The 24256-nt window shown below is 44.9% G+C and overlaps 1 protein-coding gene and 1 non-coding gene across 2 annotated transcripts; one reads left to right on the top strand and one right to left on the bottom strand.

Moving 5' to 3' along the window:
- Positions 1-9082: 9082 nt before the first annotated feature.
- On the bottom strand, positions 9083-9221 carry LOC120965694 (small nucleolar RNA Z247). Its single transcript, XR_005758722.1, has one exon. It is a non-coding gene; the product is annotated as a small nucleolar RNA Z247 (small nucleolar RNA).
- Positions 9222-18322: 9101 nt separating this feature from the next.
- LOC141023109 (uncharacterized) lies at positions 18323-19619 on the top strand. The gene is made up of 2 exons (XM_073499431.1): positions 18323-18687; positions 19193-19619. The coding sequence occupies exons 1-2, from the start codon at positions 18323-18325 to the stop codon at positions 19617-19619; spliced, it is 792 nt and encodes a 263-aa protein (XP_073355532.1).
- Positions 19620-24256: the final 4637 nt, after the last annotated feature.

Below are 24256 nucleotides of genomic sequence, written 5' to 3'. Positions count from 1 at the left end.
TCACTGCTGAGTATGCGGAGAAGAATGCCATCAAGCGACCGTGGGGAGATATTCTCTATAAAACTCTTCAACCCAAGTCCAAGTCCGAAGCCATTGCTCAAGGCTTCTATCCTTGCATGGTCCGAGGACCACAGCCCGAGAATCCCGACCCATCCTCTTTGCTATGGTGTCAAGACGACAATCTGTTCAAGCGCAACTATAAGTTTGCCAAAGATTCTGCGGCCAAGAACAAGAAAGCATTTGTACTTGACTTCAATCCTGGTCCATCTGCTCCAAGGGCTTATGGCACCCGTGATGCTGAACCAAATGTCATCGGCCCCTTCTACAACCTCGAAGGCCTCCTCACTCACATTGTTGTTCAAGGGGCAGCCGTGGAGCACTCTGATGACGACGCTGATACTGATGAAGTGCCAGCTCCACCTAAGCCACAGAAGCAGAAGAAAAATAAGGCTTCAAAGCCCTCTGCTGCTCCTAAAGCTTCGCGTATGAAGCCATTGGCCACTGCACCACCTGAAGCAAGTGTGCAGTCTGAAGATCTTTCTCTTATCTCCAAGAAGACCGAGAAGTCTTCAAAGAAGAAGAAGCCCATCAAGATTTCTGGGCAAGAACTGACCCCAGCTGCCGTTCTGAGGAACGAAAATGAAGCCATTGATCTGTCAAGCGACGAAGATATTGGTGATGATGCTCTTGAGCTGCTGATAAAGAGCAAGCAAGAGGCGGAGATCTTCAACGATCTGCCCCTTTTTTATGTGGATATTTTGAATAACTTCATTGATGAATGGTTTGAAAACCCAAGTCGCAGCATCGATGATCTTCAGCTTCAAATTGGCATCAGTGTCTCTTTCCACGGAGCCATTGCTAATGAGCTGGCTCTGGCTCTGAAGATCGTCGAACTGAAGAACAGGATTGATCATGAGAAAGCTCAATTCAAGAGGAACATGGCCAAGCTCAGTGTGGCTGATGTCCAAAGCTTCAAGCAGATGCTGCATTACCTCAAGGAGCAGTTTCACAAGAAACGTGAAGAAGCAAAAGGATCTAGAGAGCGGATGAAATTCTCTGCAAGTAAATGTGTTCAAGTTCATAATGAAGCCGAAAAGCGCAAGATCAAGAATGCCACTGATGATGCTCCACCGACCAAGAAGCCGAAGACAAAGTCTTCGCGGAAAAATCGTGCTGCTCCCACAGAGCCACTTGTTGTCGAGCCCATCTCAGTTGCTCATCCTGCATCCGCAAACCAAGAGCGTCAGCTAGTACTTCATAAGCCTGCTTCCACAGAGGCTCCTGAAGCTGAAGACATTCCAGCTGTCGACCCCATTACAGCTGAAGACATTGGTCATCACGACAATGTAGAAGATGATGAAGTCCTTCCTCAGATCGAGCACCAACCGGTATCATCGCCTGTTCTCACGAACAGCGAACTCATCAGCATTGGTCGTCCCCTGACGCCAATCGCTCTGGATGCATCGTGGGCTGATCACCCCCAACAAGACACACCAAACCAAGACACACCCAGTACTCCCCCACCTCAAGTCACCACTCCGGTGCTTGATGATGACAATTACATGGTGCAGACCACCCCATCACCAAAGGCGTCGCCTGCGTTTCGTAGGCTTCACAAAGGCCATAGGCTACAGGTCTCCATGCTGAGCGTTCCAGAAGGAGAAGTGCAACACAACTCAGTCGCACGTCAAGTGTTTCCTGAAGCCACTCCAACTGTGAACGTCTCTGAGTCTGAAGCAAAAGTTGCTGAAGACATTCCGGCTGCATCAGCCGATGACAACCAAGAACCGCGTCATGAAGAAGAGAGAGTTGCCACACCCCCCCCATCACTCAAGAAAATGTTCTCGAGGAGAACGAGTCTGTGCCCGACCCTCCAGCTACTCAAGTGGAGGTTGAAAACACTGAGGCGGCCACCAACAATACTACTGAAGCCAATGTGGCGCCTGAAGCGAATGTTGCACCTGAAGCCAATGTGCATCTTGAAGCCCATGTCAATGCAAATGCTCATGTACCGCCTCCAAGGCCTCACACTATTGAGCAAGCATTTGATCGCGGCCAACTTGTCACTGTTCGATGGCCTATTCTGGTTCCTCTGCCTGCTCCCGGACCACAATTTGACTACCATGTGGAGCGCAGGCCTCAGGTCCAGAAGCCAAAGCCCCGACTACCAAGATTTCCCAGTGATGCAACTTCCCCAGGATCATTCAATGTCAACAGCTTCAGGGCTCACAAATACCTTCTTTGACAGTTCAAAGAATCCTTACTCAAGGCCAAGAATCTCATCTGATCGCTTCTGGAGCTATCAGCAGCGCAGCTATTACTCATGCATCTTATACAATCAAGGGCGAATCTTTCCTCACATGCGTCTGGATTGTGAAGTCATTGCTGGTCTTCCCTGCTTGGAAGAAGCTCTAGACTGCTTCAGAGATGCTAGACTTCTGTCGTTTGTCATTGACAAAGAGCATTGGAATGAGGAGCTTCTGCTACAATTCTATGCAACTCTTCACATTCGCGGCTACAACAGGGATCCGAAGACTTGGGTCCTTGAGTGGATGACAGGTGATGTACACCATGAAGCCAAAGCTCAAGATATAGTTGAGCTTACTTCCCTGCCCACTCCAAGTGAACTCTATGAACCTGGCTGTCAGCTTCACCGCAATGCATTGGAGAGCATATTTCAGAAGCCTGAGCCAAACATGAGTCAAATGCTCAGCATGATGAAGCCACTGCCACGAGATGCTGAATATCCAAAGGAATTCTTTGTAGAAGACCTAGAGTATCTGCCCCGCATCATCTATCATATTATAAGGCGAACTATATGGCCTGTCAAAGGACATTCTCCTGCAGCCAAGCTTGAAGGCGCAATGAAGATATTGGTTTTCTATATCCACAATGGCATCAGCTTCAATGCTCAAGATTTCTTCATCAGGCAACTTGCAGCTTCTGGAGTTGATCTCTTTGGCCTGGAATTTTATGCTCCATGGGTGATGCGCTTAATCAAGCTTCACTCTTCTGTCAACTATCAGCCCTCTGCGCGCAACCATCTTATCTTCTTGCCAGAGGTTGATATGTCTGTCGAAGCCATCTACCCTGAACCAGCAAAGGAGCCAATTTATCTTCACAACATTGATCGCCAAAGCTTTTCGCAACCAATTGAGGGGGTTCTTGCTGCAACTCGTGTTTATCCTCTGGCTGGTAACACTCGTGCACCTCATCGTGCAACCACTGAAGCCACTAAAAGCACTATTGCTCAAAGGCCTTGAAAGCGATCTCGCGTTCTCAATGACCGAGAGCTTCTCGTGGCATTGCATCAGAAACAGGATAAGCACCATGACTGGCTGAAGCGTCAGATGCAAAGCCTCTTGGTGGATGTCAATCGCATTCGAAATCTTGCCACCAAGAATGCCTTCATATCTCATGAAGCCTGTCGGAGGTCATGGAAGAGTCTGACTTTGCTAAGCTCCAAAGATGATCTTCGCGAAGATGGCTACTGAGTGCTACAAGTTTGATTCCACGCCTCCCCGCAATGCCGTCTTGTGCCGTACTCCTTCCTTAGAAGACTCAGAATACTCATCCTCGGCTGCAACGGTTAATGCAAGAGTTGTCGATGACGAAGATGATGCCACATCTCCAACCACTACTTCGCCGCGTCTCGACACTGCACCAGGCCCCTCTGCACCACCGGACTCCAACGTCGACCCTGCACCTTTCTCTACTCCCGATGGGAACGAGTAGATGCTCTATGTCTTCAAACCTTTTTGGTCCTTACTGACAAAAGGGGGAGAAGCATATGAGTTGATAGTCTTTAAGCGGGTCCATATGGGTGGTTGCTTTATATTTTGCCAAGTGGTTACAACTCTTGTTTTGATACTTTTGGTTCTTTGGGTTGTAACACTTAAACTTGATTGTCGTCTGCTACCTTGTCTGCTATTCTGTGATGCGATGATAAATTCCGCATGAAGTCTTTCCGCAGACGTCCATTTTTCATTATGCATGTCATTATCTTCGTTACATCCCTATTTGCATAATGAATTGTCTTCATAAGTTGAAAAGGATCTCCACAAGTAAAACCTGCCATGTGCATTTGCATTCAAGAGCAAACTACTTATATGCACATCTTCAGGGGGAGCCTTCTGCTACTTATGAAGACAATACCTTAACCCTTACAAATTCACATACTTTTATCCCCGTTGAAAACTTCAACCAGTTTGTCATCAATCACCAAAAAGGGGGAGATTGTAAGTGCATCTAGTGCCATCCCTAGTTGGTTTTGGAGTATTGACGACAAACCTGGTTGAGGGACTAATGTGTTTGTGAGAATTGCAGGATAACACAGGTAGTAGTCCCTCATTGATTCGGTTTACCTACCGGAGATCACCCCTAAAAATGTGTGAAGACATTGAAGACAATGGTGGTATGTGAGGATATTCACAACGAAGATTATGACTCGAGAAGACATTCACGTGAAGACTATGGAGTGTGAAGACATAGCTGTTTTGTAGTTTCCTTTTCTTCTTTGTTGAGTCATAGGAACCACCGTACTGTTAAGTGGGGTCCAAGTGAACAAAGTCAGAGTGACTGACGTGATGCTCAACCAAATCCTATGTCTTCGAGCGAAGACAATGAGAGCGAATCTTATCCAGAGCTGGACGAGTCAGCTTTACTTGTAGCCCAAGTCAAGCTGCCGTGTGTGTTTGAAATCTGACCGTTGGACACATGTCAGTTCCTTAGTGACCCAGGGTCATTTCGGACAAATCAGGTTGGGTTGCCTCCTGGCTATAAATAGCCCACCCCCTACACCATAAATTGGTGGCTGCTCAGAGTTAGTGCACGGCTTTTGTCGTTTGAGAGCAACCCACCTCCGAAGCATTTGAGAGAAAGATCCTTGCGAGGACAAAGCCCAAAACACCCAGAGCCAAAGAGTGTTAGGCATCATTGAAGCCTTTCTGTCTGCGTGACCTGAAGACTTGTTACACTTGATGACTGTGAATCCTCCAGCCGGTTAGGCGTCGCGTTCTGAGCATCCAAGAGTCATTGTGGATTGCCGGTGAACGAAGTCTGTGAAGGTTTGGAAGTCTACCTTGAAGACTTACCAGAGTGATTGGGCGAGGACTAAGTGTTCTTAGCTCAAGGGGAATAAGGTGAAGACGTGGTCTTCTGAGTTGAATCTTAGCCTCGCTAACCAGACGTACAGTTGTCACAGCAACTGGAACTGGTCCAACAAACCCCTGTCCTCACCAAGCAACTAGTTCTATCTCCTTTCTCTCTTTATTTACCGTTTGTCTTTGTGAAGTCATTTGCCTGCTTGCCTGATATGTTTGACTTCACTGTGTGACGACTATTGTTGTTTGGCTTCTTACTATCTTCCATCCTGATCCATTCTACCTAGCTGCTAATAGTCTTCGTGCTTTTTCTTCATTGCTTACTTGACTATGGCTTGTCTAGTGTAGTCTACCTTCCGCTGCATGTCAATAGGTTCATTTCTATTGTTTGTCTTCGAAACTCTCATGTTTTGAAGACTCTCATAAAAATCGCCTATTCACCCCCCCTCTAGTCGATAACAAGCACTTTCAAAACCCACCAGTCGACCTTCTATCATCTAGACAGCCAGCCCAATCCGCATCAGAAAATGCACTTATAAGAGTAGACAATGACTTTCTGAACATGAGCCCAACAGTCAATGTATTCTTGACATACCTCAAGATTCTCTTAGCTGCCGTCCAATGAGTGGTAGTAGGTGCATGAAGGAACTGACAAATTTTGTTAACTGCAAAGGAGATTTCAGGTCGAGTAAGAGTCAAGTACTGAAGACCACCAACAAAACTTTTGTAACTCGTGATATCCTCATGATGCAAAGGTTCTCCATCTGTCAGAGATAAACATTTCGAACTAGAAAGTGGTGTTGGTGAGGGTTTGCATTTTTGCATGCCAATCCTATTCAATAACTCAGTTGCATACTTAGCTTGAGATAGATGAAGACCATCACTGTTTTTCTTTACTTCAATACCCAAAAAGAAATGTAAGTCTCCCAAATCCTTGAGAGCAAACTCAGAACTCAAATTGTTGAGCAGTTTGGTTACTGCCTCATCAGATGAGCTAGTGACAATAATATCATCCACATATATAAGAACAAACATAGATATTTGTGACTTGGTAAAGATAAATAGTAAGGTGTCAGATTTTGATGGAACAAACCCAAGTGCTTGAAGCTTCATACTGAGCCTGAAGTACCATGCTCTGGGGGCTTGCTTCAGACCATATAATGCTTTATCCAGCTTGCATATGTGAAAGGGTTTATTTTTTTCTTCAAAACCAGGAGGTTGTTTCATGTATACCTCTTCTTCCAGAACACCATGGAGGAACGCGTTCTGTACATCTAACTGTCTAAGGCTCCATCCCCTAGAGACAGCAATTGACAACACAAGGCGAATGGTTGCAGCTTTAACGACAGGGCTAAACGTGTCCTCATAGTCTAACCCATACCTTTGCTTGAAACCTTTCGCAACAAGTCTGGCCTTGTAGCGATCTATAGTGCCATCAGATTTCCTTTTAATCCGATACACCCACTTGCAGTCAATTAAGTTTCTGCCTTGTTGTGGTGGAACCAAGTGCCACGTCTTTTTTTTTGCAAAGCCATGAATTCGTCATTCATAGGCATCTTCCACCTATCATCACTAAGGGCATCCATTAGAGTTTTAGGTTCACCTGTCATACAAGATAATCCATATTTGGAGAAGTTTTTATAATTAACTCGGGTAGAAACTCCCTTTTGTAGACGTGTGCGGAGTTCCACAGGAGGTGTTGCAGGCTGGTCGCGCGCAGAAGATCCTGGCGTGGAAGGATCACCAGCAGATCCAGCCGTTTCCCCCATAGCTTCCGCGCTAGGAGACACCACGCCCGATCCCGAGGCGGTCGGGGAACGCGCAGGCGAGGTGGTGGCGGGCCCTGGTGAGGCAGGCGCGGGCCCTGGGGAGACAGGCGCACTCACCCGCCCCGGGGATTGGTGCGGAGTGACGACACGGTCGCTGTCACACGCCAGGTGCGCGCCAGGGACCGATCCCGAGGTGGATTGGGCTGCCGCCTGCCGCAAATCAGATCCCGAGGGAGATCCACCTCGTGGTGCGTGGTTTCCTGGAGGGGAACACATAAAATGACCTCCCGTTGTGGTGTTTTGCACTCTGTTTTGATCATCATTAATTGTTCCTACAGCAATAGACTTTGGCATAATATAATGATTCGTCACAAAAGAGTCAGAACTATTATTTGTACCCTCGTGATCAATACCAGTAAGGAATGGAGGTAAGAGAAGTATCTCTTGACGAAGGAGAGCACCGGCATTGGGATGAAGATTTTCGAATGGAAATTTGGTCTCATCAAAAACAACATCTCTTGAGATGTAGACAGGGCCAGTAGCAACATCAAGGCACTTAACTCCTTTGTGTTGGGCGCTGTAGCCAATAAAAATGCATTGCTTGGAGCGGAACATTAGCTTGCGGTTATTGTAAGGGCGTAGGTTTGGCCAACATGCGCAACCAAAAACACGAAGGGGAGCATAGTCAGGTTTGACATGAAGAAGACGTTCTGTAGGGGTTTCATTGTTGATGACACGACTTGGTAAGATGTTGATGAGGTGAACTGCGGTTAAGAAAGCTTCATCCCAGAATTTTAGCGGCATAGATGCAGCAGCAAGGAGTGAGAGGCCAACATCAACGATGTGGCGATGCTTGCGTTCAGCGGACCCGTTTTGTTGGTGTGCGTGAGGGCATGAGACATGGTGAGAAATTCCTATCTTTTGAAAGAAAGAGTTGAGTTTCTCATACTCACCACCCCACTCTGATTGCATGGCGATAATTTTACAGTCAAATTTTCTTTCGACAAGAGCTTGAAAGTTAAGAAAAACTTGGAAGACATCAGATTGCTTCTTAAGAAGATAGATCCAAGTATATTTACTTTAATCATCGATGAAGCTCACATAGTAAGTGTGTCTACCAACAGAGGAAGGGGCTGGACCCCATACATCAGAAAAGATTAATTGCAACGGTTTAACAGACACACCGGTTGAAACAGGATATGGCAACTGATGACTTTTTGCTCTTTGGCAAGAGTCCCAAATAGTTTCACAATTATGCTCACCAACAAACAGGAGATTATTCTTACTAAGAACTTGAGAAACAATAGAAAACGAAGGGTGACCTAGGCGATTATGCCACCTTTCTGAAGAGACTCTAATGGCTCCGAAGGCTCGTTTATTGAACTTGCAAAGTGTAGGAATTAATGGGTAGAGACCGCCACGCATCTACCGCAATAGAGAACCCTCCGCGTGGCCTAATCCTTTATCAAAAAGAAAAAAGGATGAAACTCAATGAAGACACCGTTCTCAAGAGTAATTCTATGAACTGAAGCAAGATGTTTTGATGCATGAGGAACAAGTAGAACATCATTGAGACGAATATCACGATGAGGGGTTTTAATAATAGATTGACCAATGTGACTTATCATCATACCTTGACCATTTGCTGCGGTGTTGATTTGATCATGGCCATGATACTTCTCTTGCATGGTCATCCTCTCCATGTCCGGGGTGATATGCTCGGTGGCGCCCGTATCTGCATACCAATTTGTGTCCACTCCATAGGACATATCTGCGGCTGCTGCAACTTTCTTCTTCTATTCTTCATAGCGCCAGCAACAATCTTTTGCTATGTGGTTAGTTGTTTTTTACAAATTTGACATTTTCCCTCATACTCATCATAACCTTGAAAGTTGTTGCCGCCGCCATAGTTACCACCGTAGCCACCACCGTATCCACGCTGATGCCCCTGATTGTTGTTGTAGAAGGGGCGTCCGTGGTTGTTGCTGTTGTTGTAGAAGGAACCGCCACCGCCATTGTTGTAGTTGCTGTTGGTGTTCCCACCACTGCCATTGCTGTTGCTGCCACCACCGCGATACCCGCCATCACCATTGGTGGGTTTGGGCGAGCCAAGGTTATTGCCCTTGCCACCGCCACCATGATTCCTCGCAGCCATGTTGGCCGAGGATTTGAAGCCTCCTGCTCCAGAGCCGTGGAAGAGCTCGACGCGTTGGTCGAAGTTCGCCACCATGGCAAACGGCTCGTCGACGGAGACCGGGTCGGTGCGGACGTTAAGGGCGGATATGATGGGCTGATAGTCCATATCTAGCCCTGCGATGATGAAGGAAAGCAGCTCTTCTTCTCCGATGCCCCTCCCTGCAGCTGCAAGTTCATCTGAAAGCGATCTCATGTAATCAAAATAATCAGCAGCAGATTGGGAACCTTTGTGGGCATTGGTCAGGGAGATTCTGAGGTTGTTTGCGCGGGATTTGGATTGAGAGGCAAACATGGTGGAGAGTGCTGTCCAAATCGCACGGGATGTCTCCATCGAGGCGACTTGCACAAGGATTTCTTTGGAGAGGTTTCTCAACAGATAGGCTACAATCTGCTGGACTTGGATCAACCAAGGGACGTAGGCAGGATTCGGAACAGTCTGTTCCTTACCTTCAGAGTTTTTTGCTGTGATTGTTTTGGAGGGCTCGGAGTTGTTTCATCAAGGTACCCATACAGACCAGCCCCCATGATCTGAGAGCGAGCCTGGGCACGCCATAGGATATAGTTGGTGCGGCTCAAAGGTTCAGAAGTATTGTTGTTTAGGCCAGAGAAGGAAGTCGAGATGGAGGAGGACATGGTTGCGGCTTGGTTTTGATCTGGAGAAGTTTGTTTGATGGCGGCTAGGGTTGATCTGATAGAGAGCTAGATGTAAAGGAAGAAGAAGGCTCTGACTACCATGAAAGAATTAATGAAGCGTCTCAACTCCCGTAACATGGGAGCCCGCGGTTATATATTTATTGGGCGAGAAGGATCTCGCGGTCATGTACATGGTGCGGTTGAGGGAGATCTCCAACCGTGGAGATAGATTACAATGAGAGAAGTAGAGATAGAAAGATAAAGATGAAAGATTACAAATGTGTAGCACAAGGCTATCTCTATCTATTCTGTTACAATATTTCTAACACGTAGATTTTTGTCGTCTCTTGGGACGGTGAGGTTAGGGTTTTTTGTCATGTAGCGAGATTTGATGTCAGGTGCTTCAGATCTATGCAAGGATTCAACATGAATGACTGTAACTTTAGGGTGCTAATCTTTAGGGACACATGCACGAAGACTTCCTGACTGTCATCTACAAGGTCAAACCGGCTCTCATAAGGGAGAGGCGACAGCGGGGCGTCGACGGCTTGTTCTGGCGATAGTACTGGTCGTTCGGTGGTGTCGGAATCTTGATGTAATTATTATTATGTTTGAGATGTTTTCTACTCCAGTAAACTTTTATAATAGATGATGCTTTTCGAAGAAATAAATGTGTGAGACTGTCATGCGACACAACTAACGGTAGGTGTCTAGGTTGAAATCAAGCTTGCAAAATTCGACAGGGCCAGGCTGTTAGGCGCTGGGTAATGGTTTCTTGCATACAGTAATCACAAGTTGATATAGCATATACAATGATATTTCAGCAGAGAGCTGACCATCTCAAAACTAATCAAAGGGGAGAAATGTTGAATGACTCAACTGAATTTTTTTATTTCCGGCGAGTTATATGTATATCAAGACGAGACGACGAGTGATCTATATTACAAGTTTTACAGTAGTTGGCATTTTTTGGAGCCGTTCGTTTGTCTCGATCTAACGGCGCATACATACGTAGTACTCGAAAGTACGCGGATGAAAGTACTCGAAAGTACTATTAGTCTAGGGGCATTTTAGTCCTAGGAAATATATGACAAGGTGGGGCCCTCTCGTCCAATGCAAAACCGCCGCCCCTCTCCTCCAATGCAAAACCGCCGCCCCTCTCGTCCAATGCAAAGCCGCCGCCGTGCTCCTTCTCCTCTTCCATCACCATTGCAACCGCGGCCATCTCCTAGCCTTCTCCTCCTTCTCGCGGCCGCAACTTTGCTCTTCTCATCTTCCACATCCACCCCCCTCTTCCATCCACGCAAGATCCTCGATGGAGCAGCAGATCGAGCACATCGGCGGCGGCGAGAACGCCGACTTCGTGGAGATCGCCGGCGGCGACCAGGTCAAGATGGCCAGGTTGACGGAGATCCGTTCTTGGTTTCACAACATATTGCAAATGAACTGGACGGCAATGGCCACTTTGAAGCAAATGACGAGGAGGGAGAGGGCAAAGCTTTCCCCCCCACCCGCACAACCGATGCACAAGCTCGAGATCCTCCTCTGGGCGATGGAGCAGGCCGATTCGTCTAGCCCGTGGACCAGGCGTAGGTGGTGGGCGTTCAGATCCAGGGTAGAGCATCCACTGGATCAGGAACCCACGGTGCACGAGGTGCCGTTGCAGATTGTGGAGCCTCCAACCGAGTCGGAGATGACTCCGAAGCGCAAGAGGAGGAGGACAGTGGTCGCGACATCGCTTCCCCGCCGTTCTCCACGCTTCCCTCGCCGCTCTCCTCGTCTGAACGGCGGCCGTAGCTATGTTTAGGGTATGATTGCTGAATTTCATTCATCATTACTTGCCACTTGCTTAATTTGATTCTCTGCAATATGTTCTTGCTACCTGTGTACTTGAATCCGTAGCCTCTGGATGGCAGCTTAGTTTGATCGACGAGGCTGTAATGAGTCTAGGCATATAGCATTGCTATGTTTACTTGCTACGTTTTGATGTGCTGGAGTTGTATCCATGATAGGAAATTTTGTCTGTCACCTCAAGAGTTGTGTTCAAATTACGTGATGCAATCTGTGTAAATTGAACTTGCAATATTTTGGATGCAAGCAGTGCCTCCAGAAAAGTTCAGTACACAGTTTAGAGTGATAGACTCTGGGTTGACACTGAAATATTTCAATACTGCAAGTTTAGTAGATAGTTGTAGGCATTGAAATATTTTAGTACTGACAGGTTCACACTGAAATATTTGAGTAGTGCAATTGCAGTACACACGGGTACACACTGAAAAATTTCAGTAGTGCAATGCAATTTGAGTACACACGGGTAGACACTGAATATTTCAGTACTGCAGTTTCAGTACACGCACGCAACCCCAGAAATATTTCGGTGTAGCAGTTTCAGTACACGCGCGTAGCCACTGAAATATTTTGGTGGTGCTGTTTCAGTAGAAGCACGTAGCCTCTGAAATATTTCGGTGGTGCACTTTCAGTACATGCACGTACCCACTGAAATATTTCAGTGGTTCACTTTCAGTACACGCACGTACGAAATGAAATATTTCAGTGGTGCTGTTTCAGTACACGCATGTAGCAACTGAAATATTTCAGTGGTGCTGTTTCAGTACACACACACGTAGCCACTGAAATATTTCAGTAATGCACTTTCAGTACAGAGATGTAGACACTGAAATATTTCAGTAGTGCCATGTCGGTGATCTTGCATCCAAATATTTAGGGCTTCCTAATGATTCAGCAAAAAAATAGACATAAGCAGTGAAATAATATGTTGGCTTACTCATGTTTTAGAGTGGTTGGGCTTTTTTAGAACCGTTCGTTGATGTCGATCTAACGGCAGACAAATACGAAGTACTGGGTAGTACTCCGATGCCATATCAATGTTGCTGATATGAATATGCATGTTTTCACCAAGTGTTTGCAGCATGCCTGATCAGTGAAGCAACACTGATGCGGCATGTCTGATCATTGCGGCAGCTAAATTCAAGCAAATCATACATCTAAGGAACCATAATGGCAAATTTAAGGGACAGAAATATAGATAGCAATATATATTACTACCATAGATAGCAGCATCCACACAGCACACTTGCTGATGCAGACACCTCGAAGTTCAGACCACTAGCATATTAGATATGTTTACACATGACAGTACTACACTTAGATAAAGTTCATACTACATTAGCACTAAAAGTTTCCACCATCAGAATACCACATAAAGTTCACCAAAAGAACTGAGGCTTCCTCCATCATACGACAACCAGGGTCTAGGGCAACTACATGTTAGGGTTTTTCAGGACCTTGTGGAGGATAGAATGCTGAGCACTGATCTTGTAGTCATGACTGCTGATGGATGTAGCCCGACAATGCTCCATCAGATGCTCCTGCAACCCAGACCTGGGCTTGGGCTTGCTACAGTAGGGGCACCTGTACTTGTCCTTCCTCCAGTTGTAGTACATGGCAGATCCTTGGGCCCTGATCTTCTGCACCTCCTTCTCTTCAAAGGACTCGACGTTCCCCTCGTCCACATCATCTCCAGATTCATACTGCACACATTAATGACTGACATTAATACATTATGCATTCAAAAAACTATAAACACGTAATACTAACTCAATGCACAAATAACATTTCAACTAGGCCTTACCTCGTACGGCTCATCTTCATCAGAGTCATATGGGTAGAACCCAGTCTTTTCCCACTTCCTCTTGTTGCCCACAAGATCCTCCTCCTCCTGCTATATTGTCAAACAAGCACATCAATTACAATGAATTGAATTGCAGTTAACAGAATGTCATTACAAACAAAATTGTGAATGTGAACCACATTGGTATGTTGCAAGTGACCAAATGCTTTCCTTATAAATAAAGAATCTAAGCAATCAATCAAAAGACAAATGATTTCCTTCATAAATGCTAATGAAAATGCAAGCTGGATTCTTGACATTCCCTGAATTTACCCAACACTTTTCTTTTGAGGGAATCCCCCCCCCCCACACTACTTAATGGAAACATATAGTATATTTTGTTGCTAGGATCCTGCCTTGGAATGTTTACTTCACACTTTACATATAGTATATACTAATTACAGAAGCCAACTACAAATTTCAATATGCACAGATTACTATTTTTGGGATAATGCAGCAAAGCTCCTACACATATTAACATAATGCAGTAGTTAATTAGGTACAACTTCAACTATAAATGCATACATCTCCAACAAACATCTAAAATTTCATTACTTACCAAAACAACAACAAATTATACTATAGATGAATCTTGTATCATCTAAATCAATTCATTGGCACATCAAAATTAATGCATTCCAAATCAAATATGTTTCCATCCAGTATCATTGAACCACAGATCAAATCAAATAATCATAAATGTCAGCAGCATTGAACTACAGATCTAATAATCATATGACATCTATCTGACCTTAAATTCCCCCTTAAATAAGCTATTCAACCTCATACTAATTAAAATCTAACAAGCAAAAATTCAACTACTAATCTAATAAGCATCTGAAAAAAAAAACCCAAGATGCTTTTATCTCTGAAGCAACGGCATTGCAGAGGATGTTCAATGCTGTCAATATGTCTGAAGCAACAACAAAATTCCACAACTAACCCAAACTAAATAAGCATAGACTGCCCCTTCCCCTCGACCACGCTTCCCCTCTCCTTCAGAAGCCCCAATCCAGCACACAAAAATCCAGCCCTTGAGAAGCTCTTTTGGATTAACATGACAACACCCAGTACATGAGCACATCCTTCACTATATTTACAACCAAACTAATGCACCATCTAATCACCTCAGATAGACAATTTCCAAATCACAAGGCCATGCACAAATCTAACCAAACAAAGTTCTGGCCACAAACACTACAATCTAAAAACTACCAACTAAAAGTGATAAGCAGATACCTTCTGCTCCGCCTCCTCCTCGCCGGAGCCGGCCTCCACCTTCTCCACCTCGTGCGCCTCGCCACAGCCCGCCCCCACCTTCTGCGCCTCGACAGAGCCCGCCTCCACCTTCTGCGCCTCGCTGGAGATCGCCAGAGCGGGCGCATCTGGCTGGACAGCGCTGCTGCGGCCCGGCCCCGCCTTCTCCAGATCTCCAGCGGAGGGAGCACCGCGCTGGACGCCGGCACGCCCCCTCACAAAGGTGCCCGCAGCGACCTGCCGCGCCTGCTCCACCAGATCTGCGCCCCAATCGGGGCGCTCGCCTCCTGCGTCCGCCATGGCGATGGAGAGGATGCGGTGAGGGAGACGAGGAGGTTGGAGAGGAGAGGGTTTTGGGGAGTGGGAGTGGAGAGAGGGAGACGATGCGGCGGGGGGAAATGGTGGGCGATGCGGCCGGAGGTGGTTGCCGTCCACATTTATATGATGGGACAGTTTTGGCAACTACCCGTGACACGTGCTGCCCCACGTGCGGGCGGCTTCACGGGTGCACGAAAGGCCGCCGTATACAAACAAATACGTATACGGCCGGGCATACGATCCTATATGACGACCAACACGCCCGAAACCAAGGAAGCGTGCACCCGCCGTCCCTTGTGCGCCCTTAAGGCCAGCCCATGTGAGGGGCGGGAAGCCCCTTTCGTTTTTCCTTTTTATTTTTTTTTGTTTTCTATTTTTCCTTTTGAAAGTAATTCAGGATTTCTACAAAGTTGCAAATTGCGAAAAAATGTTCGCATTCCAAAGTTCTTCATGGCTTGAAAAAATGTTCAGGACATGATAAATCTCACAGATTCAAAAAATGTTCGTGATTTCAGAAAGTGTTCATATGTTAAAAAATTCTTCATGAATTTTTAGTAAATGTTCAAAATATTTTGAAAAATGTATGAATTTTTCAAAAATGTTCATGAATTCGTAAAAGATATTAGGAAATTTTAAAAATGTTCACAATTTCAAAAATATATTTCTGAATTTGGAAAATTTTCCTGATTTCAAGAACAGTTCATCGTTTAAAAAATTGTTCCTGAATTCAAAATATGTTTATGTTTTTCTTAAGAAAGCGTGAATTTTAAAAAATTTCGCAATTTCTTAATAATACGAATATTTTTTGAAGTTGATGAAAAAATATAATTCATGAACATTTTTTAAACGATGTATGTAAAATTCTTCGGAAGCTTCAGCAAACATATATAACAGTTACCATGTAAAACAGTGGAATAATCATAGGTAGTAGAGCATTAGTTACCAGTTAATAATAGTTGCAATCCATCACAAGCAATAGTACCTAGATATGAGTAGATATAGGTACGGTAATACACGACAAGTACTTGCAAACAAGAGCTAACATAATAAGTTCATTTCACATTGATACATGGCCCACCCCAGTTCTAAATGAGGTGGATGGTGATCATCATCCTCAAGTCATGGCGACGGGTGTCCGCAACACTGAGTAGGATGGCCTGTCCTACCCAAAGATTCTTGGCACGAAGGAACTTCTTCCACCCTGCCCTGCTCAAGACAGTGCGACCGTCCGTGTCCACTGCATAGGCACAGCTGGTGATGGAGCCCGTTCTGGTAAGGCGTAGTCCAGCAGCCATGCCTTCTTCGTCCGGGTCGATGCCACAGCTATCAAGTAACCTCTTAGGTAATTTCTGAAAACAGTTGACATGATATATGATCATGTCACGTGCAATTATCAACAAAGCATACACTTCAAGACACATATATCATTGGATTCAACACTGAGCATATATATCATCACATCACTACACTATACGCCAAGCATCAAATTACTACAGTAATTAGGCATATCATTAGATTACTGCGTACACTAAGCATATCATCGCATATTACTACACTACATGCATGTCATAAAATTCTTCACTAAATGAATTCTAAACTAGGCCTCTCATCACAGTACTACAACATGCATATCATATGAACTACTACACTAACTAAGCATGCATATCATGTAATTACCACACTAAGTAACATACCATGATATGCCGTTTAACATTCGTCCTTGTGAGGCGGGTCACGAATGGCTTCCCTAGGTAGTCTTCACGTAGCGGAAGCATGTCCCAGAGGTTGTCGATTTCCTCGTCGCCCAGTCTGAGTCCTTGGGCATACAGGTATTCAACAAGTGGGTTCTCATCATCATCTGAATCGTCATCATCTGAATCAGCACCATCTTCCTCCTCATGAACTTCATCCTCACTATCCGGAATCAAATTTAGATAGATAACAGAAATCCTGGGCCTATCTGTTCTGAAGGAGAACCTGATCAATTCACCCCCACTAAGACGCATGTGGGCGATGAAACGATCCCAATCATCTCCTCCTATCTGGGTTATCTTTCGCCCCTTCTCGACCTGCATAGTGTATGGGCCCCCAAGAGCGTCGAAGGTCACGGTGTCTCCGATGAGCTCATGGAATGCCAATCTCACATTGCATGGTACGATCTGTGTAAGATAAAAACAAATAACAGACACAATACATTAGTGGAAATAGCAAAAAAAAAGAATGTACTGTCAGAAGGTTCATATAAATTGTTACCGCTGCAAAAACAAAAGAAGGCTGGAAGTAGATGCCGAACAGCGTGGCAGTAGAAAGGCTGGTCCGGCACCGTGAGTTGCAGCGTCCACATGGTGCTTCCTCCATTCTACACAGAACATGTTGAACTCTAAGTTGAATTGTACATAGTACAATACAAAGATCATACATATAATAAATCATAGTGATAACCTATACTGGCAATGGCCAATCAATCTATTTACTATCATCTACGTAATAAAGCAATGCCAATGACAATGGCAATGCCCGTCTCATCTAAACCTGGGAATAGTTCGGCATCCAAACTAAAACCAGTCCAATCCACGGCACACATCAAAACCAAACCAATCCAGATATTTTCATTTAGAATCTAGACCAAACCGAACTATACATGCTCGTCATCCAACCCAGTCCAAACCGTTTTCAACTTTTGGATTGAATCCAAAGGTTTAAACCATAGAAACCAAATCAAGATCCAATCCAAAAACCATGTTTCAGTCCAAACCAATCGGCTCAGATCCGCCTCCGTAGGGAGACGCGGTTGGGGGGAAGAAGAGGGGAGATCTCACGTACTTGCCGGAGTTGGCGGCGGCCGCGCACCGGCAGCGAAGAGAGGGGTCGTCGGGAGATGGCGGCGGCGGCGGCGCTGGTCGAGAAGGGGAGAAAGAAAGATGTGGAGTGGTCGAGACGGGGAGAAAGAAAAATGTGGTACATGTGGTGGCGCGGTTGTGTGGATGACAAGGGGACCCACTTGTGAGACCGATAGCAATTGATGGCAAACCGCAGGAGGTGCACGACCGCGTGCACTTGTGAGACCGATAGTACTCTGTTTTTTGCTCTCTTTTTTTCATGTCAGAAGTGTTTTAAGCATTTTATCGTTGCAGGCCCGTGGGTGGTTACAGAATGGAACACGGACAGCACGAGCCCCACGACCCCCACGATCACGATAACGACGAGCGCCTCCCTCATGCGACGAACTGCCTCCCCCAGAACTCAAAAAGGCACCTTCTCCTCCATTCCTCCCTCATTATGCGAACCACGTCCATCTACTCCACAAACTGCAACCACCGTCTCTGTCTCAAAACCGCCATCGCTGGAGAAGGGCAATGGCGGATGAGCCGTCTACCAAGCGTCACTGTGGCGAGACGTCCGACCAGAGCATCAAGGAAGAGCAGAGCATCAACGAAGACGACGTTCAGGTCCCCGCTGAGAAGCGCGACTACACCACCAAACTTGACAAGGTGGAACTCCACGGCAAAGAGACGCTGGAGGTCGTCTGCACCAGCAATCCAGACACTGCCGACGAAATGCTCACCAGGCTCTTCATGAAAGCCGTCGGCAGGTATCCTAGATTCGTCGGCATTGATGTGGAGTATACCAGGGATGACGAACCTCCGCAGTACGCGGCAGTTCTGCAGTTATGCGTGGATGAACTCCGCCTGGTCTACCACATCGCTGCGGCCACAAAATGGTGAGCCATCCTACTCATATACCCTAGTTTCTCAACTACATCTACTAGTGTAGATTGTGAAGTGCATGCACTAGTGTGGTTTCTCAAGTACATGGACTGGCATAGATTTTTACCCTGATGCACTCGATTAGTATCTTAAAATCTTGCACCAGATTAATCACCAAACTTGATATACTAGTGTAGTTTCTGATCTTGATGCATTAGTGTTGTGTCTACCGCCTGTGGATGCATTAGTGTTATTTTCTGAAGTTGATGCACTGGACTAGATGTATTAGTGTTGTGTCTACTAGTGTAGTTTCTGATATTGATGCATTAGTGTCGTGTCTACCGGTGTGGATGCACTGGACTAGATGTATTAAAAGTTGTTTCTGAAGTTGATGTAGTGAAGTAGTTTGCTGTAGTGTTATTTTCAACTGTATGATCCAAAAAGAGAAATAACATCATGTACTTCATGCATTCATCTTCAAAATTACTACTAATCTTCAATATGTCTCTCCCCTTGAAGGCCCAAGCGCCTCAAGAGCTTCCTCCAGGAGAAGAAGTTGTTCACCTTTGCCGGTTTCAGCATTCATAATGACAAAGAGATGCTGAAGATGTCTGGTTTGGAGATCAATCCCGAAAAGTACATCGACATTCAGAAAAACTATAGAGTTCCATATGCCGGCAGAAAGAAGCAGTACGACTCCTTGGCTGATGTTGCAGCCAGTGTCATCCACCCATTTTACCAAAACATGAAGAAGAAGATCAACAGGACCGAAGACCATAAACTGTGGGGGGTCAGCCCGCTGCCAGACTACCTCATCGAGTACGCAGCGAAGGATGCGTACGCCACCTACAAGGCTTGGAAGATAATAGACAACATCAAATCAGGTGTGGAAATTTCAGAAGCACAGGAGGCTGACCCCTACTACCACTGCCACTACGCGGCATGAAGAGAGATCAAAGTCTGCCTTCAAGTTGCTAGCGCAGTGTCCTTTTATGATATCTACGTTTCTTTGTTGTTCGATGTGTCTGAACTTATGTCCTATGGTGTGTCTGAACTTATGCTGTGCGGTGGTTGATCTGCCATTTATCTTAAGAGTTTGCTGCTACTCTGGTTTAGTGTTCCAAGTTGTTAATACTATTTTGGTGATGCATGATAAGCCTTGTACAATGCTTGATGCGTACGGTGGTGCTTAGAAAAATAAACAGGGTTTTTCTGAAGCACTGGTGCCTATTTCTACAGGAGAGACACCTAGTTATGCGTCTACCCTGTACAAATAAGCACCTGTGCTTAAGAAAAGCCTGGTTTATGACTATGGTAGTTATAGCTTGGCATGATTATGTTTAGTGTATAACTCAGCATGATTATAGCTTCACAAAATTAAACCATGCAAATGATTGCCGATTCCACCTATTGCCAAATCAAGCTTTGTACTGATGATGCATTAGATATTGCTATAAGTAGAGGATGCTCATGATTGCCAAAAGTACCTATTTCCACTTTCTGATAAGAACTAAACGTGTATGAAATGATGCTAAAAGTAGAGCATGAGCATGAGCATTTATCAATTGATGATCAATTGATGCAACCTATTTGTGTTTGAATGGGCTCAATAAAGCTGGTGCTGGTTTATGCTCTCTGCGTGACCGTGATGGAAACGAAGACACTTGGTTGGCTATGGTCTTGCTGTCAAATTTAAGTTTCAGTTCTTTAAGACTCTTTGTTTTTGCTGCTTCCTCGGGATTGACTAGCTTTCTCGGGCGTGCACGTGCTCTCTTCCTTTTTGGGGAGTTGGGTGCACCACTATTGGGGGAGTTGGGTGCACCGGTATCCTTCTGGGAGTTGGATGTGTCGGGTTCGTTGGAACCATCAGGATTGTTTACTAATTGCACGTCGTCTTCTGAACCATCAGGTAGAACTGCTTGCTGGGCATCGTACACCTCCTTCTGTATAAGAGAGAGTGCTGTGTTAGTTCTAATCATGAGACTTATGAAATAAATGATATATTCTTGATGTAGCACTAACCGTTATGGGGAACTTATATGATTCGAGACGAAGCGCGTTGCAATTTGAATGCAGTAAGGTTGTACATATTTTCCACCTGAAAATATCTATCCTTGCCTATATTTGATAACCGACACTTATGTCAGCATAGCTTTCAAGCTAAACAAAGTACAAATGTTAATTAGGCATTCAATTACCTGGTTGAAAATATCGGTCATTTCATCCCCGTTCCATGACAACATGTACTGCAGTGTCCAAACCGCACAGGAAGTCCTGCGATGTTTAGTTAAAGATCAGTAATCTTATTCGTGTAGGCAAATAATAATTTATGAGGCCATGCCTACCCATCGGTCTGTTGTGGTATGTTCTCATAGCGTTTTTTGGTCCATTCGGCAAAATTGATGTTCTTAGCTGGTGATATCAACCCATTCTTGACAGCTTCGTCGATGCAGAACTGAATCGAGTCCACCTAGGGTACGACGAGTTATACATAGGGTTACGGTACTTTGGGAGCTCATGTGCCATGCGGATCAAAAGAGGCAGCAAGAGAACACTTACAAGAGAATCTTCCTTGGTCTTGTCGCAATGATAATTCATGGAGTTCAGAGTCTGAATTTCTTTTTTGTCAAAATTAAACATCATTAGCATCCAATGGTTTTGGTGTACATTCAGTGGGACATGCACCTGCAGTAAAATTTGGGTTGGGTTGAGAACTGAAATTTGTCGTGTACAGTGTGTACATAAACTATGAAACTGAGGAAAACATGTACCTTTCGGCGCCCTACAAATTTTTCTGCTACACGAGCTAACCATGAGGCTGCACGTCCAACAGGAACCACCCCCTTCATTTGTAACAGCTTTTCGGTTTCTTCAGGGGATATGATTGAGGTAGTATCATTCTCAATTTGGCTAATGCGAGCATATGCCATAATAACCTGCCAAATTTTCAATCATACAATAATAAGAAAGTTGTTGCAGTAATGATGTAGACTAGAGTATAATGGGCTTACATCACCATAAATGTATTCCTCGTCCAAATTTCGCTTCAGTTTTTCTGCTGTGAGGGTAATGTCTCCGATTCTAGCTATTTCAACAGGGTCGTATGTTCCGCGGATGTAAACGGCTGTCTCTATGTCCTCATCCGTGAACTTGTAATCATTACCAAAGACAGGCTTCATCGGAGTTAATTCTGGATTCGCATTGTTTTCCGTCACATGTCTTGCACTTGGTGTAGTCGAAGTCCCTGCCGTGAATTGGATAGCCCTAGGAGTTCCTGTCAGTGATGAATTGCACACATTGACTTGATCCTACAAAGAACAAAGGTAGTTCATCATTAGTTTGTTACTTTTTAGATATTAACGTGTTGGGCCATAAAGATCACCTGCACGCCTCCTTTCTGTGACACTGATTGTCGGTTGCTTCTAAATTCGTATTTTAATTCCTGTAACAATGCAAACAATAATGAACATGAAGGAACATATTCATACAAAATACAAAATGCACAGTATGACATACATGTAGTTCCCTCCTTAAGTCTTTAATTTCGTCCTCGGCCTTCGACAACCTAGGATTAGTGCCAGTTTTAGTCTTCATGTCGATCAAGTCTTCAGCTAGCGTCTAGTATTTGACATCAAATCTGTGCTCAATTTCCATTAACTTCCTGCCTACCTTCTTTTCATGATCAGCTAAGCGTGCATTCATGGCTTCAACTACCATGTCAATCTGTGTAAACCAAATAAAACCCCATTGATAACAATAGCTAAATGAATGAGGTTCCATGACACCTATTTGTGATATTGCAAAAATAAATAGTCTTTGGAGTACATACTTGCTGGCTACTAAATTGCTGTCCTTGTGATGGTGCTCGATACGAATCATGTTGATGCACATGTTCATCATTTTTTCTTGGAAAATTATTAGAATTCTCAGACGGTCGTTGAGGAGCACAAATTTCCATGACAGCCTTTTTTTATAGAAAGTTCAATTGTAGATAGGTACCAGCCCGTTATGAAGACCTCCTTTGTCGTAAGCATCACTTCTTAAAGTAGCCGTCGTTTCGTCCCATCGTGCGATCAATGGTGGGGGTCTAGAAGCATACATCAATCGGCCACTACGCACGTGCTCCCAGTACCAATACTACACAATAAATTAGTTCATCACCATACAGATATGCAACAGAACAATAATTAAAGGATATTAAGTAGTGATCTAGCACTAACCTGGAGCAGAATTAGATTTCCTTGTAGATTTACGTGATCTCGAGTTCTAAACTTGTGAACGGACTTGAAGAAGTGATTAAGTGTGAAACATTCCCAGTTAAATTTCCGAAGGTTTTGAAGATCTGTAACAAGGTTGAGATATTTCGAGTCCACATACTGTTGTGCAGTTGGTGCTAGTACAGTACCAATTGCGTACAGAATGAACCGTCTCAGGAAATCGCCGTCTGGGGCTTTGGAAGCTCGGATCGCCGTTTCAAGGTCAGAAATCAAAATTTGCCCATTGTTTGCATAGGCGGTAAACAATTCTGTGTCGGTTTGCATTTCCAGATGTGGCTCTATATCCTCCCCTTCTATCGGAATGCCAAATATACACTGCACGTCCTCTTTTGTTATAGGAATTGGCGTTTTTCCGATGGTAATGGATTGGGTGTCCATATCTATGCTCTTGGCTAGTCTAACCAACATTATGTGCCGTAGAGTCACTTCATGCATCTGGGTTAGACCGCCAAGACTGGTTTCTGATATGATGTACTTTTTGTGGTCTGGTGACAACAGTTTCATGGTTTTTCCGAACCTTGTCTGTGAGCATACTAACTTCATATGACCATGCTTTTCGCCGAGTTCCTGTTACATGCCATTAAATTATACTGAGTACACATGAATTATGTGTACGAAACGATTGTACACAAACAGTCAATTACTTACCGCATCGGTAATTTCGGAGATGGGCTTTTCTCCATTATGAAGGTTCGTATCTGAAACTGACATTGCTGGCTCCTATGCAATGATAAAATCCGGCTCAATTAATCTGAACAAAATTGGAAAATGTATAACAAAATTAGCAGCGAATTAATTTTAACAAAATTAACTGGGTCATTTAACATATGATCCACTTATGGGTTTAAGCAGAGAACCTATTTGGGTGCAAAACCTATGAGGGTTCAACTACTAAAGGAGCGGCCGACAACGATTATAAAGAGTTACGATCAGGTAATACCTTCTCTCGGAGACGGTGCCGCCGAGTAGATGGCGGCGGTTAGTGCGTCGCAAACTATAAGTGCCGGTATAGCGCGGTCGACGGCGCAGGAAAAACGGCGCGTTCACGCGAGGAGGAGGCGGCGAGAAGAACACTGACGTCTGACCCCCCAGATCACGTTGGCGGTGGGCGGCGAGTGGTGGCCTCCGACTCCTGTATTCCGTGGGCGACCGGCGTCTCCGATCTGATCTTGCAGCGGTCGTGGGAGGTGCGGACGGCCCGGGTGGTTAGAATGCGGAGCTGTAATCGCGGGATTTAGGGAGGGGTGGGCCGCGTGAGTTATGTGAGATTTGGATAAATGATATAAAAAAATAAGAAAACCTTGTC

Source organism: Aegilops tauschii, chromosome 5, assembly GCF_002575655.3.
Source record: "Aegilops tauschii subsp. strangulata cultivar AL8/78 chromosome 5, Aet v6.0, whole genome shotgun sequence".
Classification (NCBI taxonomy): Eukaryota; Viridiplantae; Streptophyta; class Magnoliopsida; order Poales; family Poaceae; genus Aegilops; species Aegilops tauschii.
This window is presented reverse-complemented; position numbering and strand designations above follow the sequence as displayed.

Bases quoted from the DNA above. Each gene is read 5' to 3' on its own strand.
- LOC141023109 (XM_073499431.1), top strand. From the start codon at position 18,323: ATGGCGGATGAGCCGTCTACCAAGCGTCACTGTGGCGAGACGTCCGAC. The intron at 18,688-19,192 runs GTGAGCCATCCT...CTCCCCTTGAAG, and splicing joins ATCGCTGCGGCCACAAAATG to GCCCAAGCGCCTCAAGAGCT.